This window comes from Haplochromis burtoni, unplaced genomic scaffold, assembly GCF_018398535.1.
Source record: "Haplochromis burtoni strain Fernald_Lab_line unplaced genomic scaffold, NCSU_Asbu1 Contig_77, whole genome shotgun sequence".
Taxonomy (NCBI): Eukaryota; Metazoa; Chordata; class Actinopteri; order Cichliformes; family Cichlidae; genus Haplochromis; species Haplochromis burtoni.
The window spans coordinates 502730-528991 of record NW_024582438.1 but is presented as its reverse complement, the minus strand read 5'-3'; the positions used below and the strand labels follow the sequence as shown (position 1 = coordinate 528991).

The window sequence follows — 26262 nt, the reverse complement described above, 5'->3', positions numbered from 1 at the left end:
CAGAAGAAGTCACTTGGATGAGTGACGAAACGTTTCTATGCCCAGATGAACAGAATCAACTTTTTGAGCTATCCTAAGAAGCAATAGAGATGATATTAGGTACCAAGTGTCAAACCAGTAATACTTTTTATGATATTTCATAACTCAATAATAATCAATAATATTCTGACCAAAAAAATATGATCATGAAAATATGGCGATGGAATAGGACGATGAATAGGATGTTTGAGAAAGAAATTAAAATGATGGAATAATAATTCATAATGGTGCGCTGTTATCATTTTAAGCCAAAACATTTACTTTATGACAAAAACTGTTTTGTGTGTGAAAATGTGTTAAACAATGTGATTATTCATTATTAACGAGTTATTAAATATATCATAATTTATAATATTCAGAAACATTGTGATTGCCATTACCTTTAATTACTTCTTCTGTCATAAATCAGAGGCATACGTCACTGGTTTGACACAAAGTATCCAATATCGCTCTCTGGCAGACCAGCCAATCACAACCTGCTTGGTGGACATTTTAAAAAAAAAAAACTCAAGTAGCAGTATCATTCACAGTGGGAGGTTGATACTTGGGGGCGTTTCACAGTTTTGCATAAAGTGGCTTCAACAGTGAATGTTTATGTAATATTAATGTAAAATCATCTGCAATTGTACTAAAAGCCCTCTAGCTGAAATAATTGAGCAGTTAAGTAGTTATGCTGAGAAAAACTGTAGAATTTTCATGTTTATTGATGTGTGCATATATTTATATATTACACACATGCAGACAGAGAGGGATACGTATGACACTAGATCCCAAGCACACTGAGTGTTGTAATGTATGCAGGCCTGGTGGATCATGGACGCTTCTGGGGGAAGGGATGCCAGGCTATCCTGCGTCTGACGTCACGGCGCTGGAGAGAGGGAGAGGAGGCGATGTGAGGAAGCTGCAATAAACACACAGGGCGTCTGCGCCTATCTAAGTAGGACAATAAAGTGAAAACGGCATCAATGCTCTAACAATGGATTTGTCACATACCCTTCTCCTTAAAGTTTTCCTCTTCGTGTACTTGCTAAACTACACCCAAGGTGAGTGAGGCGGTTTCTGTCGGAGCAAATCGAGTTGTGTTGAATCCATGAAGCAGCGAGCGAGGAGGAGCAGAAATCCCGATAGCCTGCTAGCTACAGAAGGGATCAGCAGGGCCTGCTTGTTATGAAGAGGACTGCACCCTTTTTGCCGTATTACTTCAAGGCGACAAATCACACATAGCTTAAAAGCGGACTCGGATTCGCGCAGTCGATTGAAATAAACGGACATTGGGGAGTTACGTCCGTGTGTTGTCACCGTTTTTTATCGCCAGCTTTTGGGTGAGGGTTTTGTTGTTACCGTGCGAGCGGCGCCGACAGCCATTGTTATGAGAAGATGGAGATGCCGACTGTTAAAGCAGCGTTAGCTCTGAGCTAGCTGCCACTTTAGCCGCTAATTGTTCTGTCATTATTAAAAAAACAACAACAACAGTTTAGCCCCGAAAATAACCTGTGTTCAGTGTAAAAGACACAAGTTTTCGCATTTTGCTGGCATAATTTTGTCTGCAGTTTTGCTCCCTGTCAGTGGTGTTTTAAGTCAAATCAACCTGCAGTCAGTATTTTAATAAAAATAGTTTTTGTGTGTGTCTATGTGTGTGTGGGTGCCAAATTGCTCTGTGTAAAATGCAGTATTGACGTGTAATGCACTTCTGCTATCCTACCACTATCTGCTATATGCCGATGCTGTGCTTTTAAATCCTAATGTTCTCAGCTAAATATAGGAGTCATATACACAGATACATATACAATTACACAGTGGTTTTTGCTTGCAATGCTTCTTTTATTAATCTAATCTAGTCTAAACTACAGGAAATCCTTCATGCCTAACACCACAATACTTCTTTTTATTTATTACAATGTACTCAAGCTATTCATTCACATACCTGGATTTCAGCTTGATTTCTTTTTTCTAATTTTTACTTTCTGATTCTGATTCAGTTTTTTTTTTTTTTTTGACCTATGTTGTTTTTGGCTACTGTAACACAGCAGTTTTCCCAACTTTTAAGATAAATTAAGTCCAACTTGTCTCATATTTTCCTATATTTAATGTTTCTCTTTGATTAGTGTTTTTGAAGTGTATCAATCTTGGCTCCTCACATTTTCTTTATGTTTTGTAAGTCTTTAGAAATTAATTTATTTCAGAGATATAGTTATGGCCTTCACTTCTCATAGTCACCTCAATGAAAAATTTAATGTTACCACCTAAATATTTCATACCGCACATGAAAAGGGAAGTAGCTGAAGCCTGGTCTACTTATCCATCTTTGTTATAATGTTGCACAGAATCCTGTAATTTATGGCTCACTAGTCAGGCATAATTACCTGCCAGAGAAGCCTAATTACATGGACTCTGTTTACTAAAAAAGCTTCTCTCTCTTTTTTTTATATGGAGCAGCGATCTGACCTTACACTGAGGAAAGTGGTGTATATGTATGTGGAAAACATGCCAACATTCATTGGGGGAATAGATGCCATAAACAAAATCAATCTAGAAAAACCCATTTTTGTTTCAGTGTGAAACAGTGGGCAAAATGTGTGGAGACGGTTAAGAATTGCTTTCTTTCAAGCCCACTACCCAGCCTTCTGGTGACGAAATAATTAAGCGGTGACGCTGTGGGCTGTCGTTGAGAGTTAGTCTAAGGCTGCCATTCATTTGGCTTAAATAGATTTTAGTTAAAACCCAGAACATACTGATTTGCTGTCTGTTTCCTGTATTGTAATCCTGCCTGTCAAATATTGTCCAGATTATCCGCCTTACGGGCATCTAAACCACCCTAACATGAGCAGTGCGTCAGTTGTTTACAAATGTAGCTTTTGTACATATTCTTTTGAGTCTTTCTGTTAGGAATAGTTTGTGTTACCAACTAGAATCGCATCCCAGTTTCTAATGAGTAGGGAACGTGTTTTTTCTTTTTTCAATTGCTGCTGTATGTATATATTTGAGGGGGGGGGGAAACAAACATGCACACATACCTTTCTTTAACAGATGTTCCTTCGTTCTTTTCACACAGGACACTATAGAAATCCCCTGAACAAGTACATCCGCCACTATGAAGGCCTGTCCTATGACACAGAGCTTGTGCACAGCAAGCATCAGAGGGCCAAGAGGGCACTCTCTCATGAAGACAAGTACCTGCATTTAGATTTTCATGCCCATGGAAGGTTCGTGCACTTTCTTTTCCTAGATATTATCCAAAGGTAAAGTCTGTCTGCATCTGTTTTTCTTTTTTCCCCCTTTCTCTTCATGTATCTTTATTCATTTGTCTGTTTATTCATTTGCAAACACCGTCCCGTGTACTTGTGCTGTTTATGATTAAAGTTGGAGGTCTTCTGTGTTGGGGGATTTGCAATTTTATTGAAAGTTGTTTTACAAAATCAAAAACATACGCTGGTGCATCATGTTAGGTCAGTGTTCAGGATGGATTTTTAATGATCACAATTATTTTCTGTGTGGGTTTTCTGCTCTCCCCTGGAGCTTCAGTATTCCTTGATTGGTTGAATTAACTGGCAACTACTCTAATGTTTGTTTAATTGCTTAAACTAACTGTGTTGGTGGGATAGAAATGGGCTATTTAAAGACACAAACCTGAGCTCAAAATAATTGCTGTTGTCCAGGTGTTCTTATTCCCTGCAGTTAAAGTGAAACTGTGCATGTATTTGTCTGTGTTCGTTAGCTCTGTGATGTATGTGGTGTTTCATGCTGCCTGAGTGGAAACCCCTCCAAATATCGTATATGGGTTGATACTAATCGTCCTTGTCATGGTTCTTTATCTAATATTTCGAGGAGGTGGTGTTGTGAAAAAGCATCCATGACAAAGTCACGACCATCTGGCTGGGATCTTGGCAAAGGCAGTTCGTTGCCCTTCTTGTAACAGGGCCTGCTGTTTCTAAACTCAGATGCAGCTTAATAGGGAAGCGTATCATAAGAGCAAGGCGAACTCCGAAGGAAGATGTCTCTTCCTTTAAAAAAAAAACACGCATCATATTCTTTTCCTTTTGAATTTACGACAAAGCTAGAGAGAGAACTCCTGATTCTTCTGTTTAATTTGCAGCACACCACCTGGCTTTCCTTTTTGACATTTGAACAAAATGTCTTGTGCTTTACACTAACAGCCACTAATAGTACAGTGAGGATGCTTTTAGATTCATATGCAGTATAAGGTTTGCCTCTAAAACGCCACCAGTTCTTAGGTTTTTAGTTCAGAGTGCTGGGGCAGTAGTTTCCTTCACACAACTTTGAGAATTGCCCTATTTTTCTGTAAATTATGGCTCTCTGTGTTATTTTCTCATGGAATCCCAGACTGAGTCCACGTTGATGTTGTGATCACAGTGTGGGAGCTTTACCATCTGTTGCAAGACTCCTTGTTCTTGTCGCCAAAGAGCGGACTTTGACTCTTGTTGGGGTTTTTTTGGGCCCATTGCCATCCTACAGAATAAAGATTTTGGACCTCTCACATGCCTCCTTAATAGGATTGAGCAGTGGATAACATCCAGAGAGCCTAAAACCTTTGCAGAGTTCTCTATGTATCTGAAACAGCCAATAAACATGTTAATGTACCGCAGAGTTTTCCCCTGAGATTCCTACAAATGCCTAGTGATTCACTAGGCATTGTGCACATTGCAGGATGTATTGTTTGCTATTATATTAGGCTTCAGATCTAAATTTTACAAAGGCTTTGTGTTTCGTCTGTTCACGGACCTAGAGAACAGCAACTTTCACACAATGCGAGCGTACAATAAGAGCACTGTGTAGGTGTTCCATGAAATCCGAGGTTTACTGTAACATGTTTTTTTCCCTCTCCATATGTTTGAACTACAAAAAAACACAGCACTGTTGCTAGATGCCCTAATTTCAAATTTTCTGTTTGGTCTCTTACAAATTTAAATGCTACAGTTTTGCATCTGCAGCAGAAAACGGCGTATTTGGTGGGTTTTTTAATTTTGTTTTTCTCTGCGAACGCTCTTGCTTCGACCCCCCCTTTTTTTTAATTTGCAGGTTCATTTTTAGAGAAGGCTGGGTAAATGTTGCTTACTTCCACTACTTAAGGCCAACTGCAGCTCCTCTCCTGAATCTGAAGGCCTTCTTTTTTATCTCTTTGATTTCAGGCACTTTAATTTACGAATGAAGAGAGATACCACCTTGTTTTCCCCAGATTTGAAGGTAGATGTTTCAGGTGAAGAGATTCCATATGATACCTCTCACATCTACACTGGAGAAATCTTTGGTAAGACTATAAATTTTTCACAGTTGTTTAAATGTGTCACTACAGTACTGCTGCTCTAGGGGATTTTTCAAATAACTGTTGGCTTTGTTTTTCTCAAATGCAAATGCACCCTCTTCTGTGTCAATCTTCTGATGCTTATAATTGTACGATTTGGACTCCCAGGCGAGAAAGGCACATTGACTCATGGCTCCATTGTGGATGGTAAATTTGAGGGTTTTATTCAGAGCTACCATGGCACTTACTACGTGGAGCCTGCGGAGAGATACCTTGAGGACAAGGACGTGCCCTTCCACTCTGTCATCTACCATGAAGATGACATACGTGAGTCCCTGCACCTTTAGCCACGCAAATACTTTGACAGGCTATTATCCCGTGATCATCGAGTGTGTGTTTAGATATATGTGTGTGTGACTGGAAAGTGCGAGGTTAGTGCTGCCGAGCCGATGGAGGCAGACTGGTGTGATAGGCCCTCTCTGGGGAGCACAGACACCTGGGGTGTTCATTAGCTGAGTAACACAATCTTGCTCTTGGGTACTGGCTCATTTCAGCAGGCTTTGCAATGTTGATACTAATAGTGAGCACCAAGTACACTTCACTACACTTGCAAATCATAATTTCACATCATCTGTGTACACATAGCGTGTGGCTGAGGGGCAAATTAAACATAATTGTGAGAGGAATCACTAATGAGAGCGACAGGAAAGTAACTCACACAGCAAAGCTAGGCTCAAGTGACGTGTAAGTACTTCCATTAGCTGATCGTGAATAGCGCCTGAAATAGAGTGACTCACGGGGTTAAGTAGCTAACATTGTCTCCCATAATCCTAACAGTGTTGTGTCTGTCTCTCTCATACAGACTACCCGCACAAGTATGGCCCAGAGGGAGGCTGTGCCGATAGCTCTGTGTTTGAAAAGATGAAGAAATACCAAACCTCTGCCGTGGAGCAGCCCCCTAAGGTTAACTTCACCACACACTACAATAAACCCTGACAGGGTTTAGTGAAGATCTTTGAGGATATTTTATGGTACTACTTAGTCAGGGTCAAAGATACCTAGAGATGTCTTTTTAAAGTCTCTGTGCCTGGTTCTATGTTGTAAGTTATAACCATGTAAGTGTTAAACCAGTATAGTCACAGTTAAGATTTGTCACTTTATTATTAATATGTAATTTTTTTTTTATATATATAGTTTTGCATATGATTGTTATTTCACAGATTTCCATAAATTGTATTACGACACGGTTTAGTTTGGCCAGACGATCATCTGTATAAAAGTTCACCCGTTCATTTGTTACCGCTGTAGAGGAGTGGGAGCAGGATTACTCAAAAAGTTAAAGATTTAACTGCATGAAAGATTTTCCAGATTTCAGGCTTGGCCCACATTGCAGAAATGAATCATTCTTGGAGTCAGTTCAGATCTCAATCCAGGAAATTTTGGGGAAAGATTCTTTATCACTGCAAGATGGGCACAGTTAGACATTTCATCATATCTTCACAGATCAAGTTTAGTGTCGCGTTTGCGACACTAAACTTCAGATTTAGACATCCTTTTGGATTCAGAAATATGGAAAGCAGCATCTAAGCCTCACGTGTATTATTATCACATTCAAGTGATGGACTCAAACAGGATGACATAATGTTCAATTTGGTACCTGACAATAAAATGTAACACTTTATCTCAAGCTGTGCCTCTTAGCTCCAATCCAATCAGAGATAGTAGGCAGTAATAAAATATGTCTGTGTTCAATTTAAACCACATTAACAAAAAGCATTAGTTTGATTTATCGGTTACTTCTGACTCACTTGGTGTGACATGTCACTGCAAAACTCTGTGACCGAAAAGTACTGAACACCTTAAAACTGAGATAGGTGTCCATCAGTGGCAGTGGTCAGCCTTTTCCCTCCACCCTGTATGTGACATAGAAAGCACATATTCCTCTGCAGAATAGAGCTTCATGAACATACTGCAGCTGAAGAACCACAGCCTAAAAATACCGGACATTATTTATTTACTCTTTTTACCGTTTTTGTTGGAAAAATCCTTTAAATATGTTTTATTTAACTGTGTGTTTCCTGCTCTGCCTCTTCCGTCTCACTCACACCAGGAAGTCCACAGTGATCTGGACACCCAGCTGCTGAGGAAGAAGAGGATGGCCCAGGCTGAGAAAAACACATGTCAGCTTTTTATTCAGACCGACCACCTCTTCTTCAAGTATTACAAGAGCAGAGAAGCTGTCATAGCGCAGGTAACGCACAGGAAGTGACTTGGTATATACTACTCTTAATACTTTCTAAAGCCTAGGAATATATTGATAAGAGAAATTGTCCACAAAGTACAATTTCTATGGAGTTGCGTTACGGTGTAGGAATTGTCATATTTTGGCAAATCTATTATCATTTTCTGGGGAGAGTTATACTAAGACATTAGCACCACTCAAGCACTACCCATTAACTACTGCGCTCAACTAATGAGAGTGAGGCTGTTTTCCATTTTTCCTAATCTGTATGCTAAGCTAACTTAGTAAACAGGAGGCTAGCAGCAATAGGAAGATATTATTGCCAGCAGTAGCTTATTATTCGGTCTACTCCCTTTATAGTTTACACGTTGCCACTTCAGTTTTTCCACCAGCTTAAAGCCCCCAGTATAACCTTGATTACATGATCCTTTTATGCGCGCGGTATTCTCCTGAACGATAGGTGTCGCAGGTGTCAGACAATACCTCCACATCAGTGCTGATATAGAAGAAGTCAAAAGTGGAAGCATAGAAATTGTCTATCTATCTATTGATTTAATTATTTAGCGTCTGTTTGTTCTTTTAGGTTTGTTTATTATCAGAAAGTTTATTCTTGTACCATCTCCCTCTCATCGATCTGTGACTGTCAGAGATTCTGTATTGATATGTCATTAAAACAGTGGTATAAACCTACACGATCGTAAACTTGCCTCTTCAACCCGGTGGCAGTGGAACAATGCGTCAGGTTACAAAAATAAAGAGTTGCAGAAATGGCTGCTTGCGACAGCAGATGTGACGTCAGTTTGATGTCGGTGTTGTCGTACAGTGTCATTTGACAAGCCACCGCATGGGTAATGTCCTAGGTCAGTGCCACGCCTGGCATAAACCCTGATTTTTTTTTTTGATTTTTTTTTTAATGCGAAAACCACATATAGCCAGTTGAATAATGTATGATATTAGCCTACTGTTTCTGTTAGCTGTTGTTGTTAGCAATAGAGCTACGTACAAGCAGCTCTTGTTAGTACTTGTACCATCACATATGGCGTACTTGAGTGAAATGTCAGCTATTAAAAGTATGAATACCTCGTACCTCCTTCAGATCTCCAGTCATGTGAAGGCCATTGATGCCATTTATCAAGGCACAGACTTCATGGGCATTCGTAACATCAGTTTCATGGTGAAACGGATCCGGGTGAGTCTTTTGCAGATCGGCCGCTTTTGCATTTCAGGTCTGTTCACAGTCTTTCCTGTGAACCAGCTGTCTCCTGTCTTCGCAGATAAACACCACCAATGATGAGAGGGACAAGTCCAACCCATTCCGCTTTGCCAACATTGGTGTGGAGAAGTTTTTGGAGCTGAACTCGGAGCAGAACCACGACGACTACTGCTTGGCTTATGTTTTCACTGACAGAGATTTTGACGATGGGGTGCTGGGTTTAGCCTGGGTGGGAGCGCCCTCAGGTACGCAAATCTTATTCTTGTGATAAGCAAGCAGTCTGTGTCTTGTTTTTACAGAAAGGTACAAAAACATCATTTTTTTTCACATTCCTTAGCAGGAATTTGTCCTCGCAAATGTAGACTGAAGCTCATCAAGCAGGAACATATTTTTCTTTAAAACTGTCGGCAGATATTTGTTGCAGTCTGTTTTAACTCTACACTGGGGTTGATTTGAGTTTTTAATTGAAAGCACTGCAGTTAAATTGCAAATTTGCTGCAGTAAAATGGGCATCTTCTCTCAGTAATGACAAACAAAATTTGTCTTCAGCATGTACTGTAAACATGATGATGAAGTATGTTTTTAAATAAGGCCTCCTGTCACTTATTTGAATAGCTGGTGTTAAATTAATCACATTCACTCTCTTCATTGAGCGAAATCTTTCCGTATTTAGTTTGTTGCAAATTGTGCCTTTCCTTCTCAGGGAGCTCTGGAGGCATCTGTGAAAAAAGCAAGCTGTACTCAGACGGAAAAAAGAAGTCTCTCAACACTGGTATAATCACTGTACAGAACTACGCCTCCCACGTACCTCCGAAAGTCTCCCATATCACTTTTGCACACGAAGTAGGCCACAACTTTGGCTCCCCGGTGAGTGCCGCATTTATGCACGGTGAGAAGGAATTTATGATGCCTGTACTCTTTGTCCCTTTTTTTTTTTGCTTTTAATCTTTGATTTTCTTTTTCTTCCTCGCTGCCAGCATGACTCTGGATCTGAGTGCACACCAGGGGAATCCAAAAGCCAAGACAAGAAGGAGAAGGGCAATTATATCATGTATGCAAGGGCTACATCTGGAGACAAGCTTAACAACAACAAGTTCTCCCTCTGCAGCATTCGCAACATCAGCCAGGTGCTGGAAAAAAAGAGGAACAACTGCTTCGTCGGTACGTTTTACTGTTTCTGTTGGATCTAGGGCCTCGATCTTAACTCGTGATCCGGGTTAGGGTTCTTCTGATGGTGTGGAATATTTTTACCGCAAACTCTTAATTAGTGAAAGAATTCAGGCATCCTGAGAAGTTATTGGCTAGTATCAGCTTAGAAAAGCCAGCTTGGCATTAGTCCATGGTATTTTTGTACAGTATTTGGCAGACTGTGGAAGTAAACCTTGTCATCTTTTTTCTTTGTCTTTTTTTTTTCTTGCCAGTTTCACACTTTTGAGTCAGTAGAACAGCAAACCGATGCTTCAGAAGTCACTCGATTAATTCACCATGTGATTGGCGTGTCTGAAAAATCTTCTTGTTTTGCACAAGCTGTTCAAAGTGATGTGCATCTTGGCTGCACTGATATGACTGAAAAATGCTTTAGCTTTTCAGACACTGCCTTAATACACCCACCCACAAACCGACGTTTTTTTGGGTTTATGCTTTTAGCTCTTTGAAGGGTCCTTTTCTATTTTTCTTTTTCTTTTTTTGCCCCAGCAACTCATTCTCTCCAGAGCAGCATTCAAGGGTTTGGTGTGCATGCACGCTCAGAATGAGCCTTTGGGGGATGAGGGTCCACTACCGTCAGCATGATTTGTGTACACAGTGAAGGAAATTTTTGTGCATTTTTCTAATGGTTCAGGCCTTTACACAAAAAGCACTTTGCAGGAAAAAAAACCCCCATGAAATTTAAAAATTTTAAGAAGCAAACTTTTATTTTGTTAAAATTTTGCACACAAAAAAATGTCTCCTCAAAAAACACACTATGGGAGTCAAAACATGGAGTCGACATCAAGTGATGATCAAGCAATGACGAGTTGGTCCTGATGTTTGTAAATGTGAAAAGGAAGAATCTGAGTTCATCCAGTTCTCAGGAGAAGACAGCAGCAGGAAGAATTTCATGGTTTGACCCACGAGTTGAAGCTGCATCACAACCATTTTCCTACATACCGTCAGTCGGACAGTTTGAACTCTTGTTGGCAGAGTTGGGACCACATCTGATCGATTGACCCGGAGCAGAATCTAGTTGTGTGTCTAAGATAAAATAGTATTATTTTTCTATTATATTATCATTGTATACTCAGTAGCGGTGCACATTTTGTGCTTCGATTACACTTGTTGCCAAATGCAGAGGTCTGATCCGGAAAAATAAATCCAGCAAATTTGTCCAGCAAGTTGCACAATCCTGTGTAAGGGTGCATTAGGAATGGGCGAGTCCAAAAATATTTTTAAAGCACAAAATGTTCGTACGATTATTATCCGTCTGGTGTAAAAACAATCAAAAATCTCAATGTGTAAATGTAGAAAAAAACTGGGGGACAATTTTTCATTGTCACACCTGACTAGGAGAAGGCGGTTTTCTTCTACAGAGCATCAAAAAGTCTGTAATTCATAAAAACCCTGATATTATTTAATAAATGTCTAATTTAAACTTTGAGCTTGCTCCGCAAAGGGCTCAACACTTTTTTCTTTTTTTCAAAACAGAGTCTGGCCAGCCCATCTGTGGTAATGGTATGGTGGAGCCTGGTGAGCAGTGCGATTGTGGCTACAGCGATCAGTGCAAGGACAAGTGCTGCCATGATGCCAACCAGCCTGACAACAAGAAGTGCACATTAAAGGACCATACAGTCTGCAGGTAGATGGCGATTTTTATTTTTCAGTTATTTTAATATCTCTTAAAGAGGGTGTTCTCATGTTTTGAGTCTTAACTCGGCGCTTTTCTCTTCCCCAAAAAGTCCCAGCCAGGGTCCTTGTTGTACAAGCGAATGCATTTACAAGGCTCGCGGTGACAAGTGCCGAGAGGAGTCGGAGTGCGCTCACCATGGCGTGTGTAAGGGCGACAGCGCCCAGTGCCCCACGTCGGAGCCCAAGGCCAACTTCACCGCCTGCCACGGAGAGACTCAAGTCTGCCTCAACGGGGTGAGTGGCTGAAGAAATCACACCTTGAAGAACTGGTTGTCATAGCAACACTGTACTCATACTAGCAAGTGTCTGATCTCGCCTGTCCTCGTGCTCCTCCTCCGCAGGGCTGCTCCGGCTCCATCTGTGAGAAGTACGGGCTCGAGGCGTGTACCTGTGCCAGCCAAGATGGCAAGGATGAGACCGAGCTTTGCCACGTGTGCTGCATGGAGAAAAGTGAGTCATTTACCCTTTCTCACACCTTTTACAAGCAGGCTCTTTCTTTTATAAATATACGGGTGAGTTTTGTCTTCTTCTTTTTTTTCTTCTTTTTTTAAAACTGGATTTGTCTCTCTGCACAGCAAATCCCAGCACATGCAGCAGCACAGGATCAGAGCGCCTGGCTCGTTTCTTCAATAAAAAAGTCACCACGTTGCCAGCTGGCTCGCCTTGCAATGACTTTAAGGGCTACTGCGATGTGTTCATGAAGTGCCGATTGGTGGACGCAGATGGGCCACTTGCCAGACTAAAGAAGGCCATCTTTAACCCTGAGCTGTATGAGAACATCGCCGAGTGGATTGTGGTACGTGTCGACATCTTGATTGTGAATGATTAGTTAGTATGTGGGGGGTCTTTTTCTATTCTGTATTTGATTGAGCTTGATTTGAGCTTCATTTTCATCCCAGGCTTACTGGTGGGCAGTGCTCTTGATGGGTATCGCCCTCATCTTGCTTATGGCTGGTTTCATTAAGATCTGTAGTGTGCATACTCCCAGCAGCAACCCCAAACTTCCACCACCCAAACCACTTCCAGGTGAGTCCAGAAGACTAAAAAGAGACCTCGTCTAATAAGAGCGTTTAGCTGTTACGCATTTTCATGAAAGATTTTCAGATAACTTACCTGACCACCCAGATGTTTTAAGTCACATGTCTGCAGTTTGCTTTCAAACCTCCTTTAAAATTGAATGTGACATTCAGTGTTTTTTGGGGGTGGGGGAGAGGGTTAAATATCATTTTTATTCAGGCAGGTCAAACCACCGAGAGAAAGCTCTCTTTTACGAGGACACTCTGATTACAGTAAATATGAAAGCTACTTTTAGCTCCTGCCTTTTTCACAACGGGTTGTCACAGCGGGTAGCTCCGCATGTTTGATTTGGCAGATTTTTACGTCGGATGCCCTCGCTGTGTCTCCTCCCGCGATCAAACTGGGGAGCTTTTGCTTGCTAAAAGAGTGTGTAAACCACTACACTACAGGGACACAAATGAATAAAAATACAGATATATTTTTAAAAACCTATTTATTATCAGGCTGTAAAGTAAAATTAATCATGCAGTTCATGTTATCATTTACGGGCTTATTAACAATTTATATGGGCAGTGCTGTGAGAACAGTTTCCTGAGAACACTTACAGATTTGATCTGAGCTCCTAAACTTGATCCAGATTAAACTCAGATCGAGCTTTGAATGTTCACACAGGCGAAAAAGCATCACATTAAATCCACTGTACTGTGTGCCTTGTTAACCTTGCAGTCATACCTGTGAATGAGAGCAGTGTTATGATTACTTACTCCTAGAGTTTCTCTACATGACTTTGGTTTTCTCACTGCATCCTGTGCTGTTGAGTCTAAGGGTGGTCATGGCAACCGATCTACTTGTTTAAATGTGAGAGAAGAAGAAAGTGTAGTTGAATATTCTAAAAGGCATATTCAAATTAAGCAGAGTGTAATGGGTAAGGTGATGTAACATCAGTACAAAATGTTTGCATGTATTTAAGAGCAGTTTAATGACATTTTCTTTGTTAAGAGTATTTTTGCAAGTTGCTGTTTTTTGGCATGTTGTACACACATGCTACACGTTGATAACATTAGCAGCCCAACTTTCCTAAAGTTGTTGACGTCTGCAGTCAGAATGGGGTTTTGCTCGGCTCCACTTGAGTGCTGATCTTCCAGCCTACGTGCAACCGTTTATTTTTCTAGATCAAAGGACCACAGATCGGTCCCTCTAGCTTGTTTACAATTAGCTTCTTTCTGCTACAGTTAATGGCAGGTGGTTTCTTGAAGTCTTGGACAGCAAAGCTAACCGCTGACAGTAAATAAAATAAATCGTAAGTCTGTCAGTATGAGCTAACAGAGAGAGTGTGTGTGGGTGTTCTGCCTCCGTATCTCCTGCTGTGTCCTACATGTGAGAAAGACCAACTTTGGACAATGTCTTTACTTGATTGTTAAGAACAAGGGTTTTCAAACCTTTGATTACCAGATACGGGTTCAGGGTTGAAGCCTACAGAGGAAAAATGCACACATCAAACACTTTGATTGCTTGTATCTTACACATATATAGGAAGTTTATGTTGGTTTTTGCCATTTTTGTACTCTTTCTATAGTATTTTCAGTCAGGCTCTAATAAACATTGTTTAACACTTTTATTGGACCACCTGTCATAAATACAAAAAAGCACAAATATTCAAAAAAAAAATCTGTCAAACTTTATGTTAAACACAGTCTATAAGCACTTCACGCAAGACTTCTGTTTGCTGATTTCTCCTCTGCTTTTAATGAGACTCTTTTTAAACTTTTAGATTAGCTCCTGGTGCTGATTTTAAACTTTCTCACTGAAAGAGTCCAACAGGTCCTCGTTAATGGACAAATATCCAGTAGGATTGTGTCAAGCTCCTGTTGACCTCGGGGCTGTGCTCTGTCACCCCTTCTTTTTATTACGTACGCCGACAGCTGCAGGACGCCGTGCGAGAACAGGTTTATTTTTGTGTAACTTTTATTGTTTGTTTATTGAAAGTCTTTTAACATCTTCTTTTATCTGCTAGTTCAGTATTTTGCCTGTTAAGGATGGAAACTCTGTCATAATGTTAACACCTCCAAAATCACTGGGATCAGATTTGTGCTCACTCTGGGAAAATCAGGTGATAAAGAAGGCAAAAGACGTTGTTATACATTTTTATTTTTGGACCTCATTGTTGTCAATCGCTGCGTTGACATGCAACAGTGTTGGTGATAAGTGGTTGTGTGAGTAAGCTGCGAACAAATTACCCTTTTTGGGGGAATAATAAAGTTAATCTGAATCTGAAATCTCCTTCAAAATAAAAATGACTGAATTCACTGAACGTTTTTATATCTGAACTTGGACTTTTCTAAGAAGTCAGAAATTGGTCAAGTTTAACATTCAGTACTGGTGGATTAAACATTACAGAAACATGAGAAAACTAATTAGGTAATTACTAATGCTGCTAATTTAGTACAGCCATGGCATAAACCTCACATTGGGGTCTGATTTAATAAATTCCTTCAGTACCGCGGGGTCATAAATGACATCATCCAGTAAGATGAATGCGATGCAAGGTAGGCTCGTTCACTTGCAGGGGTCACTCTTTGTCCGCTGTGAAAGAACAGCTGCTGATACTTTGTGATTTTTTGAGTTTCCCTACATGAGAGATGACAGATGTGAGATAAACACGTCATCCTTCATCACACTGCAAGACCACCAGCTTAGGAACAAGTGCTGCAGCTGAACAAAACAAATCTAGGACGATACTCGTCTTTCTTGAGCCTAAGTTAACTCTCTTTCCTCTGACAGGGACTTTGAAAAGACGACGAGCGCAGCAGCATGCTAGCTCTCAGGTGCAGCATCAGTCCCAGCACCCGCACGGCCACAGCGGACACGGGGGCCACGGCGGCCAGCGGCAGGCACAGAGGCAGCCTCAGCGCCAGGCACAGCCCCAGAGGCACCACCGTCAGCCCAGAGAGAACTATCAGATGGGCCAGATGAGACGCTGAGACCCTGCACCCAGCTCCCCCTGCTCCCCCCCCAATGCCTTGGCTCCTCCTTGTGCCTACAGAGGGAAACAAAAGCGTCACTCCATCCAAAGAAACGCCTGACATGGTTGTTAGTCATCATCATATCCTCCAACTACAGACAAAACAAGACACGCGAAAAAGAGAAAACGCTATTCAGCAACTCGATTGGCTCTTTGTGGAGGGGACTTGACCATCAGCCATTTCCACTGCAGTGCGATCTAGCAAATTTTTTTTCCCCATCGTTTTTTCTTTTTTTTTTCTTTAAGGAGTGCCAAGGAGTTAAGGAATCATTTGTAGCTTTAGTTCATTCTGTGGTTTGTTTTGTTTTTCTTTTTTCTTCATCTGCAACATCTTCTTGAGTGACAGGCTCGTAGCTGCTGGTGAACTCTTTTTTTTTTTTTTTTTTTCGTTCTTTTGTTTTTGTCATCTTAGCCAGGAATGAGAGACACTCAGTGGGGATTTGCGGCACTTTTGTGATTTCACACATGTCAAACGGCAAAAGACACAGGCTCCGGTCTCTCGTGCAGACGGTCTTCTGCATGTGATTGTAAATATTTAGTGTATCATAAGTGAAAACAAACTATTTCTTCTACTGTAAATGTGTAATTCTTCATTTTTATTTTTTTTTTTGTTTTCTTTAATTTTTTGGTTAGTGCTCTCAGGATTCTTAACACATAAATGAAAGAATGACAGTTGTGGTGAGTTCCTTGGATGCTGCCATTGAGGATTTGACGCCATCGAGTTCTCTCAGCAGTCCAATCAGGTGGATCTCTCTCACTTTCATGAACTCGCTAGGTTTTGATTTGCTTTTCTTTGAACAACAAGGTCGCCATATCCCACGTTTTAGGCCTTCTCTGTTCAAGGTCCCTTTATTTCACCTTTTTTTTTTTTTTAAATTGTCTCGCTAACATCATGTCTTGCCCCTGTTGTACAACAAACTGGACGAGGTCAGAAACAGAAGGAGAAATCGCCTAGTTTGGTGCAACCGTTTACTGTCTGTTTGTTTGTTTCTTTGTTTGTTTTTAATAATAATGAAGAACGAATAACCACTAACTGAAGCTGATGTTGATCCTGCCTGTTCAGATATGAAGTCGAGGTGAAGAGTGAAGGCTGCTGTGGCGTAGTGTAGAAGTGAGAGTGTATCATGTTACAGAGTTAGTTTACATGAGTGTGGAAATAAATTTTAAAAATGACTTAAAAAAAAAAGATGGAATCATTCTATTATTCTTCAGATAGCGAAACTAAGAAGTTTTTAATGTGGGCATGCAGACACATTTATTAAATGTGACTATTAATTGACCAAGGTTTGTAATGTTTGTATGTCACTCAACACGATTTACTTTGGGGCCCCGGAGCGAGCGGTGTAACGCAGCAGTGTTGTCACATTTATTCACCAACACGTCCCTCAGCGGGGTCACTGCTTCCACGGCAAACGAGCTTCTGGTCCAATCTCTCATCTCAAGGACTGAATTCCCCTTAAGAGCTCATGAGTGCAGGCCTCAGAGTTTACATGAGCGTGCCATAGAACTTTTACGGAGCAGTGCACAGGTTTTCCTAAAATCCAGGAAGCACCTGCGAGGTTTCCACTTTAAAGAGAATGAAATGAAGGCTGTGCGATTCGACCTCAGGTGTTTTCTTCCTCTCTTCGCTGCACCAAAGGGGCATCTTGGAAAACCAAGTTAATCACAACACTCACTGGAAGGATTTGATCATGTAATCATGACATAGTGTGTTAAAGTCCTGTCATTTCATTTACCAGGCAGACATTTGGCCCGACGGGATGCTCCAGCAACGACGCGTTGCAGATTTTTTAATTTTTTTTTGCATTAAATGCTGTGGGAGGACTTTCTGTGCTCTGACTTCATTTTTATCGTGGCATTATGGCTATACTTTAAATGCATGCGGTACTAATCATAACTAATATCTATCTGGTCATTACAGCCACACATGTGCTCTGGAGGGGACGCGACAAACATAATGACACCTCACGGTTTTCCGTTCACGCGGCAGATGAATCGAGCGGGTCGACGGGGTGTTTTTTGTTTTTTTGTTTTGTTTTTCCTTTTCTCTGTACAAAAATTGAGCTCTTTTTAAATCTGATCTCCTGAGCCACGTCTCACCTGTCAGGGCCCGGAGAACTGAACCTGTAAACTTGTACAGTACTTGGGAAAAAAATCGAATAAAATTTGCGTTTCATTTGAAAAATGAGAATTACATTTTTGATACATCGGTTTAATTTCTTTTTTGTATCCTAATTCCAGAGTAAGTTGTTTTAAAGATGTTCATATGTGACAAACTTTCCTCTCTTCTAAGTTATTTTCTGTTCTTATATGTGCTAGTTGAACTGGAGTTTGCTTACGATACTTTTCTCCACCGTCATCAATGCTTAAAAACAATTCAGTGTGATGGAGTCAATGTTACATTCTCATTTTTGTCTTTGTTATCCTGTGGCATGGTTTGGGTAGAAGAGCAGAAGAATAATGCCTGTAAATTTCCTTTCTTTTTAATTTCGTAGTCTTGGTAAAGTTTTTAAATAAACGTGCACTGAAAAATGTCCAAATTGAGTTGAAAATGTTGTAGGTGACGTAGGCCGAAAGAACACATGATTAAAAAGTAATACTACTGTCTGATTTTAATGTTCACTGTGTTTTATACAGTATCGGAAATTTTTGTTCACTTTGAACATTTTTACTAAAAAAAAAACAACAAAAAAAAAAATTCAAATTGTATTGTGCAAAGAGATGTAATTTTTTGGAGTACTTGAAATGCATTAATTAAAAGACTCATTCAAAATAAAATAGACCCCTGTTTGCTGTCTGTAAATGTGTGCGTGCTCTGGCTTTTTCTCTCCGTGTGAAGCAGTTTGTTCTGAGGACTGTGCAGCCAGATGTTTAAAGGGCCACTCCCCCTGATTTAACACATGAACCGTCATTTGCATTGGGCTTGAAATAAATGGAAAGCTTGCAATACAGACTGGTGTCATGGTGTTTGAAAGATGCTGATTTTGTTTGTGGAAAAAGTTGCGTTTGGGGAGAATGTAAGAGATCGATGTGAAGTTATTAGATCTTGTGATTTTTTTTATTTTTTTATTTATTTATTTTTATTTTTACCAAACTGTTTTTCTATGTTCTAATACGAGCACTGCTGAGGAAAAGCATCATCCCACTCCAATCTGTGTGATACTCTGTTAGTGAAGCGAACATCTACACACCGCTAATAAAATAAGAAATCCTTTTACAGCAGTTAAAAGTTAAACTTGCAAAATTGTTGTCCACGTTGTTAAGTACACCTGTTCAAGTGGTCAACACAATATGCAATCAGCCAGTCACGTGCCTGCAATTCAGTGCAGGAATGTTGACAAGGTCAAGACAACCTGCCAGAGATCAAACTGGGCATCAGAATGGCTAGAAAAAGATGATTTAAGCGACTTTGAATGTGGCGTGGTTGTTTGTGCCAGACAGGCTGATATTTCAGCCCTGAGCAATGACACATAGACATCTGTAGGATTTACAGAGAATGAAAAAGAAAAAAGGGAGGATCATTTCTTTACAACCAAGGTATGCAGAAGACCATCTCTGAATGCACAACACATCGAACCTTGAAGTAGATGGGCTATAGCAGCAGAAGATCACTCCAGCTGAAAACTGAGTCAACAATTCAAACAAGATCAACAAAATTATACAGTGGAAAACTGGAAAGATGTTGCCTGGTCTGCGCAATTTCAGACAATAAAATGGGATGTAAACAGCACGAAAGTGTGGATCCTGCTTTGGATTAACAGTTCAGGCTGCTGCTGGTGTTATGCTGTGGGGGATATTTCCTTGGCATACTCTGGGCCCCTTAATAACAAATTAGCATTAATTAAACTTAGTTAAACTTAGCACTTGTGGACTAAGCAGTAGCAAGGCTCTGCTCACCATAAAGGCTGCAGCACAAACAAAGAACCTGCACTGGATGCGCAGAATTAATGCAGTTGGGGGAGGGGGGGCAACTGCCCACCCCTTGGTGGCGCCCCTGATGTGGTTGGGATGAGAACCTGTTGTAAAAATTACAGTACCATTGGAGTGAACATTGTTTACTGTGATAAATGCAGTAGCGTGAGGCTCACAGCAGAGGGCGCAGCTGCTTCAGAGACCATGCTGGTGCTGCTGGTTTCCTAGCAGCCTGTGAGTCACCAGCATCAGCAACACAGAGACACGCGCACAGCTTTATATATGTTTTGTTTCAGGAGGACACACAATCCAACACTCATTGCTGCCTGCTCTCAGATATAATTTTTTTTATTTATTTGAATACATTTGTTGGAAGGAAAAAGCAGCTGATCAAAAGCTTTTATTCTGTCTCCGCCACACGCCTGCTCGTGTCTTCCACATGTGTGTTACGCACTATATTATTTATTGCCTATACTTATTGATCACTTTGCTCCATGAGTGCATTCAATGATGTAACACCCATAAAAAAAAGTAAGTAAAATCCAGGGAGCATGCATTTGCACATGCAGGGGAATGTGGCCCGCTATCGATTCTCTGCGCATTTCTTCGGCTACAGTTGCTGGTTGTAAACACGATTTTATTAAATCCAGGAACAAGGGATGAGGTTTAGTATTTTGTGTCTCATTTATATTCCAGTACGTTTACACCAGTGATTGAATATGTACTGATTTTGTGATCTATTCTCATACAATTCCCCCACAGCTCCCACATCTATGTCTACATCTGAAACAGCGTAACACAGAGGATATTATCAATATTCTGCATTTACAGTTCCAGCTCTCTGCAAGGAGCTGATGTCACAGCCGATCAGCAAGCAGTGTGCCTTTTGTTTCTCCTTGCAGTGACAAAAGCACGACTGTAAAACGGGCACTTGTGGACTGAGCGGCAGCAAGGCTCTGCTCACCATGAAGGCTGCAGCACAAACAAAGAACCTGCGCAGAATGAATGCTTGTTTCGTTGTCCAGCAGCCAGAGGATTTTCAGTTCTCCTACACTCAGTCAGTCTGAGGGGTTTAGTCATTAGTCTTGGTTACTTGTGTACATGGAAAATCCCCAGACCCAGTTCTTTTACCGTCACCCCACATTATTCAAAGCCTGAAAAAGGGATGAAAGACAAGAAGCAAGAATCACATGTACCTGCACATGTATCTTCATGTCCGTCTACAAACTGCCCACTCTGTCCTCTGTAGCTGCTCCCCAGCTTAGAATAAGATTATATATCAGCTAATTTAGTATTAGTATTTGTTTGTCCCCTGATTGTTGCTGTCTCTCTGCTAGTGTTACTGTTGAACTGCTGTATGAAGCCAGATGGACTGTAAATAATGATCCATTTACTCACAGAGTTTTGAGTTACTTGTACTTGTTTCATATGCCTATGTGCTTTTACTCTGCTAGATTTAAGAGGCACGTACCGAGACTCTGAGATATAAGGGCCTAAATTTACACCGATTTCTGTTGGAAATATCCAAAATATTTTTTCAATATAATGGAACTTAACATTAAATCTGACTCACTTCTAACTATTCTTGGAATGCTGAAGGAATGAAGCAGGTAGCCCAACAACATGTTTGTGCTACAGCTGCTTACTACTAGCTTACTACTTTTCTTTTTTATTTTGGAAAACCTTAAAAAAAAGCATGGCTAACTGAGCTAACGGAGACTTTGAATTAAATTTATCCTGTTTGGATGTTACATTATTCTCAAATTTTGTAGCTTCTTTTCCACATGTTATACAGGAGCACTCGTCAAGTTAGAGAACTTGGAACAAGGTTTTTTGTTTTGTTTTTCTCCACTTCACAGCTCTTATTTAACATGGGTTTTCATGAACATTATCAGAACTAGAATTCAATCCATATCCAATCCACTTAAAATAATTCTTTTGATATTCTTATTTTAACTCAAAGGTGAGAATCCCCCAGATGAAACAATGATGAAGCTTCTCACTTTTAAGTCTTATCATCCCATCATATTTGACTTTTCTAACAATTCTGCAGCTTTGAAGTTGCCACCTGAGGTTCCTGGTGGAAGTAAAATCAGACAACCCACTGAGTCTCAGCTCCTTTATCTGCATTGGGGACATTAGCTGGAGCGATGACATTCTACAGGACATACTTCGTCTGTGGAGCAATTTACAAACTGCTCGTATGAGATGAGAATGTTTACATCAACCGAGCATCTCGTCGCATTTTAGGTTGATGTGCAGTTTTCTATTACAAATGAAGCAGAGCGGTGAAGAGAAAAATCTTAGGAGAAGTTGCAACTTGTAGAAACTTTAATGTCGACAAACAAAAGTGAGTAAGAGAGTTTTGCAAAAAGTCAAAACAAGCACAAAAAGTTTGAAGTTAATACGCAAATATCACGACAACCACTGAGAAAAACACAAAGAAATGTAACAGGGAACTTGCAAGCATGCAGAACTAATATTCTATTTTTAGTATATGCAAAAAAGGAGAATTTTTATGTATATACAAAATGGTATTTACAACACGTATGCTGCTAATATTTATGTAATGATCTCAAATACACAGGACTGAGATTTCCATGAGTTTATGAAAAATGCAACAACAGGCAATCGAGCAAAAGTTATTCTGTGTTTTCAGAACATTTCCAAATATATTTTATTTTTATTTAGACCCATGGAGGTCTTTGGTAGTGTATCGGGCTGAAAAAAGCTTGAAGTATAACTACAGCCTATACCAATGAGATGCCACTGACACATGGATCCTGTCCTTACAGATGGAAGCTGCGCTGGTGTTCATCTGACTGACAGTAAAAGCGCTCAGTCCTGAAGGTGAAAGTCTTCTTAACTCATCGTGATCATCTCATATTTGTCCTTCAGACTGCTGTCATCATCCTCTTCGTCTTCCTCGTCCTCCTCCTCTTCCTCCTGGGGCTTCTCGTGCTCGACGTGGGGGTGGTGCAGCTCAATGAACAGGTAGTATATGACGGCCGCGACCACTCCCCCCACCATCGGTCCCGCCACTGGGATCCACCACCAGTTGTCTGCGGTGCTGCGTGCAGAGAAAAGGGAAACAGGAAGGAAGAGTCAAAAACACCAGTGGGAGAAAAAAGAGTCAGCTGTTGATCGTCGGTGCCTCCATCGGATCATGCACAAGCATCGACTGCATCTGTCGAGCGCATGTGACATTATGTAACACGTGTCACCAGCACGGGCTCACTTCGATAAATAGCTCAATGAAAGATTTGAAGAGAGGCAGGGAGATATGTCTGTATTTACATTTTCATTTCACAGAATGTGTCCACATGTTTATAACTGCAAAATTATTTTGTAAGTAAGAGATCATCAAATAAAGTTACTACATAAGTCCACATTTAGTATGTGATGCATAGAGTTTATTTGTATACATTAATGATCTATCCTTCAGAAGTTACATATTCCACGCATTTTAATAATAATACCACGTTTAGACTTTTTCACCTAATGGCCAAACTGCCCACCCATCATCATCATATAATCATCTATATGTGATTCGACTCCACCTACCTGAAGACCTCCATCCCCCATCCTGCCACAGCTGTGAACAGTCTGGGTCCCAGGTCTCTGGCTGGGTTCAGGGGGTAGCCACAGTTCAGCCCCATGGACACGCCGATGGCCATGATGATCAGGCCGATGGCCAGCGGCTCGACGCCTTTAGGAGCTCCGATGTTTCCGCCGTCGATGATAGCAAGAATGCACAGAACCAGCATACCTGTTCCCACCACCTTCGAGAGAGGAACAGCAAGCCTCTGATTAATGGATGAGTTTGGCTGTGTAGCTTTGATAAACGCTGGTAACATCCCAACAATAATATACTACATGGAGCAGCAGTTTCCCAGTGACAGCTTTTACCCATCTGCCATCAGACTATTAAATTCACAACGCACATCATAATAAAGACATAAGCCATGGATACAGTCTAAACGCTGAGCACAACTCAGCTGTAGTTTTTATTTGATATATTAGATATATATTGTTTATATATTGTTTCTTTGTTTAATGTTCTATAACGCGGACCAGTGCACATATTAATATATTCATTAACTCATTTCATGTCATTTTTTTGAGGGATTTTTGTGCAATTTGAAGTAACTAAGCCATTTGTTTACTTCACAGTCATATAATATGCCATCATGTGAATTTCTTCAAACTTCTATTATAAAATAACTATATTTTTCTAACTGAAAACATCTGAATACAAATGAATAAAATATGTCCAGTTAATGTGTATAGTGATCTGGGTGCATTTAAATCACATTTGCAACGTCTTAACTCTGATCCCTGCGCAGATGATTCACTCTGACTCAAATCGTACTTGTCCTCTGAGCATGAGAATGAAAATAACATTTGCATAAACACAGTCGCACTAAGCAGACTTATCGCAGCGCTTTACCTGCTGTGGTTTCCACCATCTTTGGAAACACAAGCAGACGTGTTAATTTTGTATTGCTGCAACAAATAAACAGACTGGAAATGGCGTTAAGTAAATTTGACCTTCTGCAGAGTACCAGGAAATGGACATTAGGGCCAAAAGTGAGCCGAAAAGGGGGTGTTCTCAGACTAAATAGGCCGATCGATTCTGCATTAGCCACATTGGCCAGACTTTACAGTATTTAGAGGCAGAAAGAGAGCGGAGGTCAGTGGTTCACCGCGACTAGAGCTTGCCTGATCAATGAAGCCGCCGAGGACTGACAGGTGTCTGCCGGGGTATGAGGCAAAAATGTGGCCCGTTGCATTGATACCCGTCACTGACAGAATCCCACTGGTGAAGTCCATGAAGGCATCTGTGAGGAGCACAAAGAGACATCTGACATAACTGCAACAAGTCACAGGGATCCATTTCTATCTTGTGCAGTCAAACCCAGGGTTAAAATATTCTCACAGCGGCAGCTGAGTGTTGTGCACTTAATTACTTCTTTACATAACACTTGTTATGACTTTATATACATATGCAAAGGAGGCTTCACCATAGTATAATCCAAAGACTGCAGCAGCTCCTGCAAAAGCACCAAGAAACTGAGCGATGACGTAGAAAGGAAACTTCCAGATCTTCAGTTTGCCCAAAATTACCATGGCCAAAGACACAGCGGGGTTCACATGGCCCCCTGGGAGAGAGGACAAAGCACAGAGTAAAAGAGGGGTGCAGTGTGTGTGTGTGTGTGTGTGTGTGTGTGGGTGGCTGGCCTGATATCCTCTCCATCATTAGTGAGGCTGTCACATTTACAAGAGGCAACAGCAGGGGAGCAGCCCCCCAGGGCGGTTCACGGTTTGTTTTTTTAGAGGCAGAATAAAGGTCACTACCTCAAAAAAAAACCAAAAAAGATTCTGTTGTTATTTTTAATAAGGCCAGGTAGTTTCTATATATATATATATATATATGAGAAACCTGCCTGTTATATCTCTTCATGAAATACTATGGGTGGGGGATTTGATTTAATTCAATTCAGCCCCTGCTCACATGAAGTAAGCATTCCCACTGGGACTGAGTCTGGTCTCTGCTATAGACAGATGAACGTAGCCTATGATCAATGCAGTTTGCAGGACATTTAGTGCCCAGGGTTATGTACGACCCCAGAGAGGCTGTGTTAATAAATCAATGGTCAGTACACATTTGGTGGATCTGGACAGAGAGCTGGCACCTTCCTGTTGATGCCGGAGCTGGTGGAGGTGGCACATGGCCGGACAGGAAGCCATAAAGATTTAATACTACAAGCTGCATGCCTCATGAGTATCAATGTTTTTATTACAGCAGCACGTACAAGAGAGTTGTGTCAGATTGTTTTATATGTTCTGGCAGAGACGGTTTGTATTGACTATAAATTAAGAGGTTAAGATAGAACGCTAAACAAACTTTTAACAACTACAATGTTAAAACTTTTTACCTTTGATTTTCTTCACAAGTGTGTCAGCTCTGCTGGCCATGCATAAATTAAGCAGAGCTAATTGGGGTCTTGCAGCCCATCTGAGGCCAACTTTATGTCAGCAGAAATAAAGAATTAACTAAATAAGAGCAACATTAAAAGCGGCATTTACCTGAAACTCCACCGGCCACATATGCTGCCATCATCAGGCCTACAGAGAAGCCGATGTGGACGGTGAGGGGTTCGCCCAGGGTGTTTCGACTGAGGACGGTCTGAGCGACGGAGCCGCAGCCAAACAGCTGACAAACAGAGAGGAACATATCATTAATCAAACTGAAATAAAACAATCAGCTGAAGGAATTATAGGAACTTCTAAAGCGAGCAGATGCAATGTTTGATTTCTGAGAAAAAAAATAGTTTCATTCTAAAAGAAAAGAATACTTACAACCAAGACAAACGTTCCCAGGAATTCTGCCAGAAATTCCTTAAATATTCCATGTTTTAGAGCACAGTGTTGCCTCATGCTTCTCTTGTTTTGTACTTCCATGTATCGCCGTGCCAACAGATGTCAAAACTGTCAGGCGCTTTGAATCCCTGGAGCTCATTAGAGTCACATCTCCACCTCTGCACAGCCTCAGCCATTAAGAGCAGGCCATTGATCCATTCGTGCAACTACCATTCTGACAGAGTTTCATAGCTGAGGGTTACCAGCAGACGAGTTTTGTGTTGTTTTTACATTTAAACTAAGCTTTCTCT

The 26262-nt window shown here is 40.8% G+C and overlaps 2 protein-coding genes across 2 annotated transcripts; one reads left to right on the top strand and one right to left on the bottom strand.

The window, feature by feature from the left end:
• The first annotated feature begins 895 nt into the window (after positions 1-895).
• On the top strand, positions 896-18458 carry LOC102309939 (disintegrin and metalloproteinase domain-containing protein 10). Its single transcript, XM_005929185.3, has 16 exons — positions 896-1082; positions 3092-3242; positions 5187-5305; positions 5468-5626; positions 6162-6262; positions 7410-7550; positions 8638-8730; positions 8816-8999; positions 9458-9621; positions 9732-9915; positions 11437-11587; positions 11688-11871; positions 11979-12087; positions 12213-12433; positions 12537-12663; positions 15436-18458. The coding sequence occupies exons 1-16, from the start codon at positions 1016-1018 to the stop codon at positions 15633-15635; spliced, it is 2355 nt and encodes a 784-aa protein (XP_005929247.1). The 5' UTR covers positions 896-1015; the 3' UTR covers positions 15636-18458.
• Positions 18459-21133: 2675 nt separating this feature from the next.
• LOC102310559 (aquaporin-9) lies at positions 21134-26181 on the bottom strand. Its single transcript, XM_005929187.3, has 6 exons — positions 25952-26181; positions 25679-25805; positions 24613-24750; positions 24311-24429; positions 23153-23370; positions 21134-22658 (listed from the first exon to the last, which is right to left on the bottom strand). Exons 1-6 carry the CDS (start codon positions 26051-26053, stop codon positions 22451-22453), a joined length of 912 nt encoding a protein of 303 aa, XP_005929249.1. The 5' UTR covers positions 26054-26181; the 3' UTR covers positions 21134-22450.
• Between the last annotated feature and the right edge of the window lie 81 nt (positions 26182-26262).